This window comes from Neoarius graeffei, chromosome 23 (assembly GCF_027579695.1).
Source record: "Neoarius graeffei isolate fNeoGra1 chromosome 23, fNeoGra1.pri, whole genome shotgun sequence".
Classification (NCBI taxonomy): Eukaryota; Metazoa; Chordata; class Actinopteri; order Siluriformes; family Ariidae; genus Neoarius; species Neoarius graeffei.
Window position 1 is genome coordinate 42,840,823 of NC_083591.1, and position 14,480 is coordinate 42,855,302.

The 14,480-nt window shown below is 42.1% G+C and overlaps 1 protein-coding gene across 4 annotated transcripts in view; it reads right to left on the minus strand.

Annotated features, from left to right (window-relative positions):
* LOC132871743 (CUGBP Elav-like family member 5) overlaps positions 1-14,480 on the minus strand; it is a 472,273-nt gene that overhangs the window by 23,816 nt on the left and 433,977 nt on the right. Inside the window, exon 8 of one of the 4 annotated variants that reach the window (XM_060906212.1) lies at positions 13,452-13,479. The exons of the other annotated variants lie outside the window; for them this stretch is intronic. Within the exon in view, the coding sequence (XP_060762195.1) occupies positions 13,452-13,479 (28 nt within the window). The remainder of the gene's footprint in view (positions 1-13,451; positions 13,480-14,480) is intronic. 4 annotated transcript variants of the gene reach the window in all.

Consider the following 14,480-nt stretch of genomic DNA (forward strand, 5'->3'; position numbering starts at 1 on the left):
AAGCAAAAAGTCGTCTCACACCAAATATTGACTTTGTTTCTTTTATTATGGCTTACTGCTGTTTATAGTAATTTTTTAATGTTGAAACATTTCATTTTTTTACGCATTAAATATTGTGAAATGAAACATATATACACACACATTTTGGCATATGACTACAGTGACGTGGCCGCGCTGATGGCTTCAGGCATCAAAGTGTCTAGGGAACATTACAGTAGTGGTTTCCCATTACCTTCTACTGGATTATAATAGAGGTTTTCTCCTCTCAACCATTCACACTCACACCTATGGACAATTTAGAGCCACCAATAGAGATCTTGCAGTCACGTGACCGGAAAGTATACAACCGCCATCTTGTCGGTCAAAAACACCGCTGAATACTGCTGCACTCGTGTACAGAATGGATCAATTTCAACCGACGGACTACACGGCTCATTTTTCTAATGAACAGATAACTAGATATATGTCTAAAATAAACGATCTACAGATTTGTGACCCTTATGGCTTACCGGACGGAGTTTTCACGACCGTGTCAGTGGATTTTGAACTGCCAGCGGAATACCTGGACGTGTATAATTACCTCATCAACTTTCCCTCGCTGTTCAGTGGTGAAGCACTGCGTGCCTATAAATCTCTGGAGAGTTATCTCTACAGAAATTCAGGATTTGTCAGCGACTCAGATGTGGCATCTTGTAAACAAGATTCCTCATTGGATGGGTAAGTCACTTAAGTATTGAGTATAGCACTGACCAGCCGATTATAGAATAGAATAAGGTAATTCCAGATGTAATTCCAAATCGTCCGTCTTGTTTACATGGATCTGGTGTTGGAGAGGTAGAGGCTTGGCAGTGGAGGTTTGAGTGACTGTTTTCTGAGCTTAGTCAACAGGCCGGCTCTGCCTGTAGCCTCGCTTTTGCTTCCGCTCCCGGCTCCGCCTCCTTCGCTTTGCTTCCGATAACAATCCATGGAGACCCCGCTGGTCTCGCTATCTCGTCCGGAATGTTTTTTTTTTTTTCTCGTCCGGAATGTTGTGCATGCGATGGAAATCGCTACAAACCGTCATTTTCTGCTGGAAACCAATGTCCAGTAAGTCCATACGGTTGTAGTGGATATTGAAGTCCGATACAGACGAACAACACGCAAAAATACACACAAAAAACATAAAAAACGTGCACAGGTAGGGAGAGCTTGTAGCCGCAGCCGTTGTAGTAGAATTGTATATAGTAGGTTTTTCCAGAAGAAAAGGTAGAAGTAACAGCAGAAGTAGAAGGCGGAATATGGCGTTTGACCGACAAGATGGCGTCTGTCACAATCTGGATCGGCTGTGATGTCACATGCAAGTGCTCCATTAGCCTAACCTGCGTGTCTTTGGAAGAAACCGGAGCACCCGGAGGAAACCCACACAGACACGGGGAGAACATGCAAACTCCAGACAGAAAGGCCCTCGTCAGCCGCTGGGCTTGAACCCAGAACCTTCTTGCAGAACCCAGAACCACTTATACCACCGTGAATATACCTCCATTATCTGTAACTGCTTATCCTGTGTAGGGTCGTGGGCAAGATGGAGCCTATCCCAGCTGACAATGGGTGAGAGGTGGGGTACACCCTGGACAAGTCGCCAGATCATCGCAGGTCTGACACATAGAGACAAACAACAATTCACACCTATGGTCAATTTAGAGCCACCAATTAGCCTAATCTGCATGTCTTTGGACTGTGGGAGAAACCAACCGGAGCACCCGGAGAAAACCCACGCAGACACGGGGAGAACATGCAAACTCCACACAGAAAGGCCCCCGTTGGCCACTGGGCTTGAACCCAGAACCTCCTTGCTGTGAGGTGACAGTGCTAACCACTACACTACTGTGCTGCCCTATATATATCACAACTGTTCAAAAGTTTAGGGTCAGTTAGAAATGTCCTCATTTTTGAGAGAAAACAATTGTTTTGTCCATTAAAATAACATCAAATTGATCAAAAATACTGTCCAGACATTGTCAATGTTGTAAATGACTACGGTAGCTGGAAATGGCTGTTAATGAATGAAATATCTGCATAAATGTAGAGAGGCCCATTATCAGCAACTATTAGTCTTGAGGTCCAATAGAATGCTATGTTCACTAATGCAAGTCTGTCCCTTTTAAAGGTTAATTGATCATTAGAAAACCCTTCTGCAATTATCTTAGTACAGCTAAAACAGTTGCACTGATTACAGGAGCAATAAAACTGGGCTCCTTCAGATTAGTTGAGTATCTCATGCATCAGCAAATGTGGGTTCGACTACTGACTCAAAATGGCCAGAAACAAAGAAACTCCTGAAACTTGTCAGTCTATTCTTGTTCTGAGAAATGAACCCTATTTCATGCGAGAAACTGCCAAGAAATTGAATATCTCCTTCAGTGCTGTGTACTATTCCCTTCACAAAGCAGCACAAACTGGCTCTAACTGCAATAGAAAGAGGAGTGGAAGGCCCCGATGCACAACTGTGCAAGAGGATAAATTCATTAAAATGTGTAGGTTGAGAAACAGATGCCTCACAGGTCCTCAACTGGCGGCTTCATTAAATGGGACCCGCAAAAGACCAGTCTCAACATCTACAGTGAAGAGGTGACTCCGGGAAGCTGGCTTTCTAGGGAGAGTTGCGAAGAAAAAGCCCTATCTGAGAATTGGCAATAAAAAGAAAAGATTGAGATGGGCAAAACAACACAGACACTGGACACAGGAAGATTGGGAAAAAGTGTTATGGACCAATGAATCCAAGTTTGAGGTGTTCGGATCATAAAGAACATTCGTGAGACACAGACCAAATGAAAAGATGCTGCAGGAGTGCTGTCAAGCATGGTGGAGGCAATGTGATGGTCTGGGGCTGCTTTGGTGGTGGTAAAGTGAGAGATTTGTACAGGATGAAAGAGACCTTGAAGAAAGAACGCTATCACTCCATTTTGCAACACCATGCCATACTCTATGCTTGATAGGACCCAATTTTGTCCTACAACAAGACAATAACCCAAAGCACACCTCCAAACTATTTGGAAAAGAAGCAGACACTTGGCATTCTATCTAGTATAATGGAGTGGCCAGCACAGTCACTGGATCTCAACCCATACTGAGCTGTTATGGGAGCAGCTTGACCAAATAGTATGTAATAAGTGCCCATCAAGTCAATCCAACTTGTTGGAGGTGCTCCAGGAAGCATGGGGTGAAATCTTGTCAGAGTACCTCAACAAATTGACATCTAGAATGCCCAAGGTCTGCCACACTGTAATTGCTGCAAATGGAGGATTCTTTGACGAAAGTAAAATCTCATCTCATCTCATTATCTCATCTCATTATCTCTAGCCACTTTATCCTGTTCTACAGGGTCGCAGGCAAGCTGGAGCCTATCCCAGCTGACTACAGGTGAAAGGCGGGGTACACCCTGGACAAGTCACCAGGTCATCACAGGGCTGACACATAGACACAGACAACCATTCACACTCACACCTACAGTCAATGAGTCACCAGTTAACCTAACCTGCATGTCTTTGGACTGTGGGGGAAACTGGAGCACCCGGAGGAAACCCACGCGGACACGGGGAGAACATGCAAACTCTGCACAGAAAGGCCCTCGCCGGCCATGGGGCTCAAACCCGGACCTCCTTGCTGTGAGGCAACAGCGCTAACCACTACACCACCGTGCCACCCATGCTCATAATTACTATTGAATTATACAATAATTATGTTTACATGAGTGTGCAGAGTAAGAAATCGTTCAGGTAAAAAAGCATACAATGCAGACATACGCTAGTCTGGCTAACGCGACTTCAAAGCTCTGCGAGCATTTGGTCTGGCAAAGATATTCAGCCCAACTGTTTCCCAAAGTGCGTGGTTGACCCGCCTCCCTGAAATGCCTCAGTTTGCTACTGGTCGAAGCCAGAAAAGGCTGTGACGAAGCTTAAACCAATCACATCACTCTTTCCTCTGACGTATGTGATGCGACGGGGCTAACTGGTAGATTAAACTCTTACCGAAGCCGGTCGGGAGCAAGGCGAAAACGTCCTTCCTTTCAATAAATACCTCCAGGGCTGCTCTTTGCTCTGTTTTCAATGAGAACTTGCTCCATGTTCGTAATGTTTCTAGTGAATGAAGCGCTTCCGGCATAGATTCTGTAAACAATCTATGGCTTCCGGTTGCAGTTCTACTACGTCAGTGCCTTGAACACGCCTCTACCCAGGGCCGTTGGAGATGCTCAAAGTTGATTGGCTCCCGATTTTTCGGGAGCTTGGAAGAGCTGTAGATAGCTTGCCTGGCCAGACTAAGCTCGCAACAGGCCCTCGTGTTGCGTCACGCTTAGGATGGGCGGGCCCAGGCTAGACATACGCTGCCCGCTATGAGAAAACCAGTAGGATAAAAACCTTTGGGGGAAGAAAAAAGCCTACTGGAAAACATCCTCCTCGACCGAATGCAACGTATGAGCTCTGAGGGTTAGAACTGCAATCTAGATATTTCAAACTTGATATATCAAACAATTGTCTGTTTACAATTGTCCAACAAGCTAGTGGACTAATAAAACTGTTTTAACAAGTTTTATACGAAACTGTCGTGAATATTTTCCGTAAAATGTGTTCGCAAATAATCCCACGTTATTTAAAAAAAAAAAGCAAATTAAAAATATGTGCTGGATTAAAAACTCTATCTTATATAAATAAAGATACACATTTCGTTGTCTGGTGGTCAAGCGTTTATGAGATGCGTTGCCTTGCACTTATGATCGGGTTCCCTGTGGTGGTACACGTGTCGTTTGTACGTACGGATGTTGTACGGTTTTAAAAGCCATCAAAAATCAGGTCAAAGCATTACCATATTCTCTCAAGTGTGAAGCTTCACTCTGAGCTCTGCTAATACAGTATTTGGTATGTATAAACCTTAAAGGGAATACTAATGAGAGAAATATGGCTCTCTATATATACAGTACTGTTCAAACATCTTAGGCACATGAAAAGAAATGCTTCATTCATAAATAATGAAATTAAATGTTCCGACATTAAAAAAAAAAACCCACTAAAGAGCAGTAAACAGTCATAAATAAAATAGAGGCAATATTTGTCAAAAATAGTCATCTCAGGTGCAATTTTATGAGGAAATGAGCTGTAGGTTTTACTGAGCATCTTGCAGAACCAGCCACAGTTCTTCTGGACACTTTGACTGTCACACTCGCTTATTATTTTTGCAGCAAAACCCAGCAGCCTTCATTATGTTATTGTGTGAAAAGTGTCTCTTATATAACATCCCGCTTTCTTTACTGACATCCAAACATTTCTCTGTTACATTTAATTTTGTGCTTGTTTGGAAATCTGAAATATTTTTGTCTTGACTCGATAATGTAGAAGTCCTAAAATAAAAATCTATAACTAAAAAATAGAACTTAAAGGAGAACTGAAGGCAAATTTTTTATTATCAAAATTATATTTATCTCATTGTATTAAATATAGGAATGCATTTTTGATAGCTATGTCGTCACTGCTATAGCAAGTTATGAATGTTTGAAATATGCTACGTAATATATCAGTCCATATGTCAAAGCAATGGCCGTAAACGAGATTCGTCGAGACCTGTGCGAGACATCGTAGGACGGAAGTAAAACGTACAGCGGAAATCAAAGTGACCAACATCTGCCAACGTTGTCAAAAGACGCACGCGCCTTCTTTCGAATGCTGACGTAATCAAGCCGGAAGTTGTGTTTGTTTTGATAGCAATCAGGAAAGTTTGAAAAAAGTAGGCAGTAATCGTCATTTAAACTCGTTTTTGTGCAATATTTCGTTTGGAAAACAGTTTTCAAAATGGTGGCACTGACACCTGGCTGACACTTCACGTGTCGAAGTCTCGCACAAGTCTCGTGAAAATCGCGCGGATAAGCGACGCCTGCCGTGGACCAAACGAACTAAATCCAACACGGCTAAAAACCGAAGAGGCTGATAAGTATAATATTTAATTGCAATTAGTTGCCAATATGAGTCACGATATAAGGTTACTAAAACTGAAAACGTAATTGAATAACACGTTAATTAAGAAATAAAGCAAGTTTAAAAATGACTTCAGTTCTCCTTTAAGACTGTACATTTCTCTTTCAAAAGACAGAAAAAACACGAACGTGAACATGATAAAAAACAATATAAAAATTAAAACTGTAAATATTTAAGTCATTCCACAAAATCGAGTCGTACATGAGCAGCTGATGAGGTGCGTAGCGCCGAGTCGTCTATAAGCCATGTATGACGAGGTTGAGTGGAATAACTGTTTTATTCTATCCACATTCACTGGATTTTGAGCAACAGAGCATCTCATCTCATCTCATTATCTCTAGCCGCTTTATCCTGTTCTACAGGGTCGCAGGCAAGCTGGAGCCTATCCCAGCTGACTACGGGCGAAAGCCGGGGTACACCCTGGACAAGTCGCCAGGTCATCACAGGGCTGACACATAGACACAGACAACCATTCACACTCACATTTACGGTCAATTTAGAGTCACCAGTTAACCTAACCTGCATGTCTTTGGACTGTGGGGGAAACCGGAGCACCCGGAGGAAACCCACGCGGACACGGGGAGAACATGCAAACTCCGCACAGAAAGGCCCTCGCCGGCCACGGGGCTCGAACCCAGGACCTTCTTGCTGTGAGGCGACAGCGCTAACCACTACACCACCGTGCTGCCCGAAACAGAGCATCTTTATTTTTATTTTTTGCAAATTCGATAAATAAAAACAAAACTTTATACCAAACGTCAAAATGATACAAAATCATTTCTGCTTAGAATGTAAACAAACCGGCGAAATCACAGTAGCGATTTGTGAAAAATGCAATAATAATAAAAATAATAATTCTTGAAAACTAAAAAAAGATATGTTCTTACCATGAAATCCTTTCATTCCATATTTTGTTGCTTTTTTTTGGTAATTTTTGGGGTTTTGTTTTCGAGTAGAATTTTTATTTCATCCTCGGTTGGTTCAGCAACACGATCCGCCATTTTGTTTTTCTCGACTCATGGTATATGAGCTGATATCCTAGTAGTAGAGTAGCCAATCAGAGTGTGCAATTGCTCATATCCAGTGAATGTGGATAGAATAATTATGGTTCTTTCTTGGAGATACTGTAGTACCTGAAGGAATTTTAACAAATTTTCAAATTATTTCAATTTCAATGATTCGATTTTAACAAATTGAATCAACTTAATTCCATAAACCATTCAATGGTAATTTACTTTGGTTTTTGAATAGTTTACTGTATATATAGTATATTGACCCGGGGTCAAATTTTTCTTTCTTTCTTTCTTTCTTTCTTTCTTTCTTTCTTTTTACTACTGAAAAAAAGAAAAAAATATCAATAATAATAAAAGGATCCTAATTCATCAGTTGCTACAAGGTTTACCCCAAATTTTTAGCTTAACACTGCATTTTCACGGGCGGCACGGTGGTGTAGTGGTTAGCGCTGTCGTCTCACAGCAAGAAGGTCCTGGGTTCGAGCCCCGTGGCCGGCGAGGGCCTTTCTGTGCGGAGTTTGCATGTTCTCCCCGTGTCCGCGTGGGTTTCCTCCGGGTGCTCCGGTTTCCCCCACAGTCCAAAGACATGCAGGTTAGGTTAACTGGTGACTCTAAATTGAGCGTAGGTGTGAATGTGAGTGTGAATGGTTGTCTGTGTCTATGTGTCAGCCCTGTGATGACCTGGCGACTTGTCCAGGGTGTACCCCGCCTTTCGCCCGTAGTCGGCTGGGATAGGCTCCAGCTTGCCTGCGACCCTGTAGAACAGGATAAAGCGGCTAGAGATAATGAGATGAGATGAGACTGCATTTTCACTCACTTTTTAAAGAAGTTTGTCATTTCCAAGAAGGACATTTGGAATACACCCAGTAATTGGAGTAAATTTAAATGCCAACTTTTGTGCATCAGTCCTTTTTGGATTCCTCTCTGGAAATGTTACCATGAATGAAACAAACTTAGGCAGAGTTCACTCTGCCTTTGTGAAAGCTTATACAGTATAATCGCACTAGCTTTCAAGTAGTTAACTTTAAAAAGTATTTTATTTAAAAAAAAATGAGTAAGTAAACAAATAATTTGCTTCCTCACGTCTCCAGTGTCTGTTCAAGCTCTATGGATTCCTCTCATTAAACTCCTGCAGTTGGAAACATTGATAGCTATGTGAAATGCAGATGCCATGTTATTGACTGGTATAAATCAATAAGAACATGCCATGTGTTCCAGTCCCTAGCACTGATTAGCACCGAGGGCTGAGAAAGCTGATTTTCACTGTTTGCTGCTCTTCCATGATTTAAATGCTCAGCAGAAGAGCTTATATAATACATCCCGTGTGTATTAAACAGTTTCCTGTTCGGTGCAATAGTGTTCTAAATGAGTAACTTGCATTTCAATGCTGACAAAAAAAAAAAAAGATTTGCAAAGAAGCGAAAGGCAAATTTCCTTTTTAGCAGATTCCATGATTGCTAAAAACGTGGCTGATATTTTTGATCACATCTAAAAACATTACCTTATAGGCTTTTAAATGCTTTGATCCGAGCCTGTGCTGCTGATTAAATAGGAAGGTATTGATCCACATCCACATAAGCCTTCATTTTCAAACGGTTCGGTCTTAATACTCGGACTTGTATCAATCAAACTTAATATCAATCTCCACAGATGGTCTAAAAAGAAGTTTACATATGGCTTAACACAGCTTTAGGAAACCTTTCGAGACCTTTAAGAAGTGACCTTTTCTCTTTGATGTACCATTCCTGATTAGCCTTCCACACACTGGACTCCTGGTAGATACACTACGAGAGCTTATCTCTCTGTGCTTTAGTGCTCTGTTAATGTGGCAAGCCAATGTGCAGCAAATGATGCCTCCACTTCTTCAACTAAATTTTGCAATCACGTCAAGTGGGTGTACAAGAGCTACTCGAACACGAACGATCTGGAGTTCAGTAATCAGGGGTTGAGCACGTGTAAGGGGAGGGAGGAAGGGAGGGAAAGCGAGAGAAAGAGAGAGAGAGATATCATTAAGGGTTGCACAACTTCTAATTTTTACAATCCCTTTTTTTTTACACTGGTTTATTTGTGCATCAAAGAACCATGCTTCAGGGCGGCACGGTGGTGTAGTGGTTAGCGCTGTCGCCTCACAGCAAGAAAGTCCGGGTTCGAGCCCCGTGGCCGACGAGGGCCTTTCTGTGCGGAGTTTGCATGTTCTCCCCATGTCCGCGTGGGTTTCCTCCGGGTGCTCCGGTTTCCCCCACAGTCCAAAGACATGCAGGTTAGGTTAACTGGTGACTCTAAATTGGCCGTAGGTGTGAATGTGAGTGTGAATGGTTGTCTGTGTCTATGTGTCAGCCCTGTGATGACCTGGCGACTTGTCCAGGGTGTACCCCGCCTTTCGCCCGTAGTCAGCTGGGATAGGCTCCAGCTTGCCTGCGACCCTGTAGAACAGGATAAAGCGGCTACAGTTAATGAGATGAGATGAGAACCATGCTTCAATTACCAGCCATACACAGGCTACAAATTATATGTAATAAATGTGCAAATCAAGAATAAAACTATTAAATAATATTGAATGAGTTTGAGTCGAAGATGAGTTCAATATCCTGCTAGCTGAATGGAATATATCTGATATACCATGAAAAAAAGTCATCATTATTATTATTATTATTATACATACACACTTTCTTCATATCAGCATATCACCATTCTCGAAGGCCAACACTAGCTTACCATGAGCACAGCACCGTGAGCACAGCAGTGAAGTCACCTTCCAGCCAGTGTAGCATTCATCTAAGTAGTGTTAGCGAATGCTAATAAAGCGGTCAAGCTAGTGCTATCTATCAAAAGCAAGTAGCACAGGCTAACAACCGAGAAACTAAGATTTCTGACTCCAGACTCTTCCACGCACACTCGCTACAGTATTTTTCGCTCAGACTTAAGTATTCATTTCCCTGTGTAATTTACTTACTTACTTTTAAAACCAACATCGACAGCTACACGCAACGGAGCGACCTGGCAGCCAAAATATTCTCAAAATCTTCCGCTTTTAACGAAGCAAACCTGGTGGCCATGTTTGTTTACAAACTGTCACAGTCACTCGCTAGCGTGGAAGTTTTATGTCTCCAACTTGTCTCTTTTCCAGTTTTTCGATGTCCGTTGGTATGTTTTTCTCTTGTAAATATGCATGAAGAATATCTAATAAAGTTTCGGTAGCCTTTCGGGTGTTCAGCGCGTCTTTCTCTTTGCCGGCAAACACAGAAACGCTTCTATGCATGCACAGCAGAAAACTTTCTCATTGGATATTTGCATCAGCTCCGATGTGTGACGTCATGTTGTCTTGACAACCATGCAATATCGTAAACCATATTCACTGCTCATTCTCCATTGGATAGATTGATGTAACACACGTAGGATAAGTGATATACTAACAATATTGGATGCTATCAAACTAAATGAACGAAACCTGCTAGAAGGGAATAGAACACACGTTTTTATTCCATTGAAAAAAGTGTCCTGTATGTATAATAATACATAATATTACACAATTTGAGGATGCATTATTTCTTAAAATGCACTCATATGGACTGAGACACAGACCTCCTTATAGCGATGTTACACTATGCTTACAGCATTAACTGGCAGGTTCTTCCACCACATACAAATCCAGTCTCAGTAGCCACTGGAAATGAATCTGGATCTGCATCTTTGAGTTGGCGTGCGACACTGATCTGACTCTAAACTAGAGTTGGATTGGATAGTGATGTGCAACCCGCGGCTCTGAAAGTGCTGTTTCACATAGAGCTGATTGGAAGCAATTTGTGAAAAATGCTATAACAATAATTCTTGAGGAAAAAAATCTCTCTCTCTCTCTCTCTCTCTCTCTCTCTCATATATATATATATATATATATATATATATATATATATATATATATATATATATATTCCTACAATCACATACTTTTATTCCATATTTTGCTTTTTTTTTGTATTTTTTTGGGTTTTCTTCTTCTTTAGAGTTATTCTGACAGTTGGCAAACCAACTTGAAGGTGGATTATACCGCCACCGACTGGGTTGGAGTGTGGAACAGGCGATATTTGGGGAGAAAAACAAACAAACAAAAAACTGCTTTTTTAAATTTAGCTATTTCTGTTTATTTTAAATACTTGATAACACTTTTTGGGGTTTTGTTTTCGATTAGATTTTTTAAATTTCATCCTCGGTTGGGGGGGTGGCACGGTGGTGTAGTGGTTAGCGCTGTCGCCTCACAGCAAGAAGGTCCGGGTTCGAGCCCCGTGGCCGGCGAGGGCCCTTCTGTGCGGAGTTTGCATGTTCTCCCCGTGTCCGCGTGGGTTTCCTCCGGGTGCTCCGGTTTCCCCCACAGTCCAAAGACATGCAGGTTAGGTTAACTGGTGACTCTAAATTGACCGTAGGTGTGAATGGTTGTCTGTGTCTATGTGTCAGCCCTGTGATGACCTGGCGACTTGTCCAGGGTGTACCCCGCCTTTCGCCCATAGTCAGCTGGGATAGGCTCCAGCTCGCCTGCGACCCTGTAGAACAGGATAAAGCGGCTACAGATAATGAGATGAGATGAGATCCTCGGTTGGTTCAGCAAAACGCTTTGCCATTTTGTTTTTCCTCCACTCACGGTATATGAGCTGACATCCTAGTAGTAGAGCAGCCAATCAGAACGCACGATTGCTCATATCCAGTGAAATATATATAAATAAAATTAAAATCTTATACAACACCACCCATTTTAACCATTAGAGACCTTTCTTCCCCTCACAAATCTTACTTAATATAAGAGTAAGCAAAAGAATGGTCCTCGTTGTCTATTTCAAACACATAAAAAAATGCAGAAGATAAAATGCACTCATCATTTAAACCCTTGAAACATGAGAAAACATTGCTGTGTGCAGAAAGCACACAGTTACTGGTGCATTCCCGTATTTTTTCTTGGCACCCTCACCCTGCTCATTAGGTGTCTATGGAAGTGTTTCTTCACAAAGCCAGACTTTGTGAAGAAAGTCTTGTTAAAAGTGCAAGGAAAACTTGCCTATTCTTTTGTTGATGTTTTGTTGGTACATGAGGAACTGTGATAAATCATCATGATGTGTCAAACTGGTACATCCCTTACATGAAGCATTTTCATCAGCACAACATGTGCCCTAAAAAGGAACTAGGCTTTTGTTAAAAATCAAGTGAGTACGGGAAGTTATGTGTCATGCCATTTTGGCAGGAACATAATAGAAAGAAAAGAAAGCACAACTTTATTCATCACACACTTGTGAAATTTCCTCTCTGCATTTAACCCATCTGAAGCAGTGAACACACACACACATGCACACACATGTGAGCAATGAGCACACACACACACACACACACATACCCAGAGCAGTGGGCAGCCATGCTAACAGCGCCCGGGGAGCAGTTGGGAGTTAGGTGCCTCGCTCAAGGGCACCTCAGCCCAAGGCCGTCCCATATTAACCTAACCGCATGTCTTTGGACTGTGGGGGAAACCGGAGGACCCGGAGGAAACCCACACAGACACGAGGAGAACATGCAAACTCCACACAGAAAGGCCCTCGCCGGCCACTGGGTTCGAACCCAGAACCTTCTTGCTGTGAGGCGACTGTGCTAACCACTACACCACTGCGCCACCCAAATAATAATCATAAAATGGAATGTGTGAGTAAGAAACAACATTAAAAAAGGCAAGCGGAGGATTGGTGTGTGAACAGAAACTAAATCCTCTTTTGTGTGTCGTTGCTTCCCATTTAAGTGAATTAAGTGTTTTCTTTGGAAGTTTTATTTACTTTTGGTCCTACTGTTATGTATTGCGACGGTCATACTTGAAACCTCCTCTTGAAATGAGGCAAGACCAGAAAATTAGCAGCCAAAAAACCTAAAAAAAACCCCAAAAAAACAAATAAAACCCCTCCTCTGTTTTGGAGTCTTTCTTTTTTTTATTATCTGTGTCTAGCACTATTGTGGCGAGAATGAAGAAACAACAGAGAGGCTAATTTTCTGGGGTAATTTGATGCAAGATTAAGCTCATACTTCTTTGTCTGTTCTGTTTAAAATAGTTTGCTAATCAGCCCTGGTAGAGTAAGGAAAATGAAACTCGGGCAAAGTCTGAAAGCAATATCTCTAGCCCTGTGTCTTGTCTGTGTTTTGATGAGCTACCTTCAGCTATTTAAAGGTTCTGACTGCAAAGTTGAATTCTGGGCAAAATGTTATATTTCTATTGCTGTTGGAGATTGGAGATGTTTCGCTGCTGCATACACCATGTATCCTATGTGTAAATGTTTTGCCGAGATAAAAAGCATTCTGCATTTTACGATTCCGGAGATTGCTGAAGCAAGTGCGCAACAATATCACGTGGTCACCAGGGGGCATTTGACCTACTTTTAACCAAAACAAGTTGGCGTGAGCAAACATGGCGGACTCGGCTCTCCCATGAGCTGAAAGCCTGCCTAGTGAGTGCAACTGCAAGATAGAGCAAGGTTAGATGATGTCATTTTTCTGGACAGATAACTAAATCATTCCAGCTAGTGCTTAGCTACCTTAGCCTTCGAATGCATGGGCTCGACTCCACGGTAGCAAGTATGGAGTTATATACCTAAAGTTTTGATCTTACAGAGAAAGAAATGAGAACGCAAAAGTAGTAAAAGAGAAAATATATATTTGTCTTTTGTTTCATGGATCTATTCGCAAATGTCAACCACAAATTACATCCCTGCGACTCAAAACTCTCCGAGGTCGACGCAGAGTCACAATCTTGGTTCCATAGTTATACTAATTAGTTAAAGCTCCTCACGTTCGGCTCTTTCCATATGGCCGTACTGTTTACCTCAATAGGGAGGATATTCGGTCCCAAAATGGAGAAAAGCAAACCTCAGCACATCAAAATGATCACATCTCATCCGCATGATATTGTTCTTGCGAGACATCGGAATAGGCCATGCACAATAACAAAAAAATTGAACATTTCAGATGACTTTGTAGTCAGCACCTTTAAATAAATGCATGTACTTGGAGAAACCACAATAGAGGATCTGAAGCTGTGCTCATTTACAGAAGCTGTTCTGGTTTGTGTTTAGAAAACTGGAGTCCCTGAACGATGGCTTTTTTTTTATTTTTATCTGTGTATCAGTTCTGATACCGCGAGTTGGCCTAGTGGTTAGCGTGTACGCCTCTCGATCGGGAGATCGCGAGTTCTACTCACGGTCGGGTCATGCCAAAGACCATCATAAAAATGGTACCTACTGGCAAGGCACACTGCAATACAGATGTGAGTGGGGAGTCAAACTCTCGCGGTTACCAGAGGACTAGCCCCCCACCGTAACCCTAGCTATGTAATAGGCGAGAGGCCGAGGGCTACAGAAACGGGGATCGGTGCCACCCTATGCGCCACAGGTGTGGGAAGGACTTTGATTTGATCAGTTCTGATACATAACTTTTGGTCTGCTGAAAT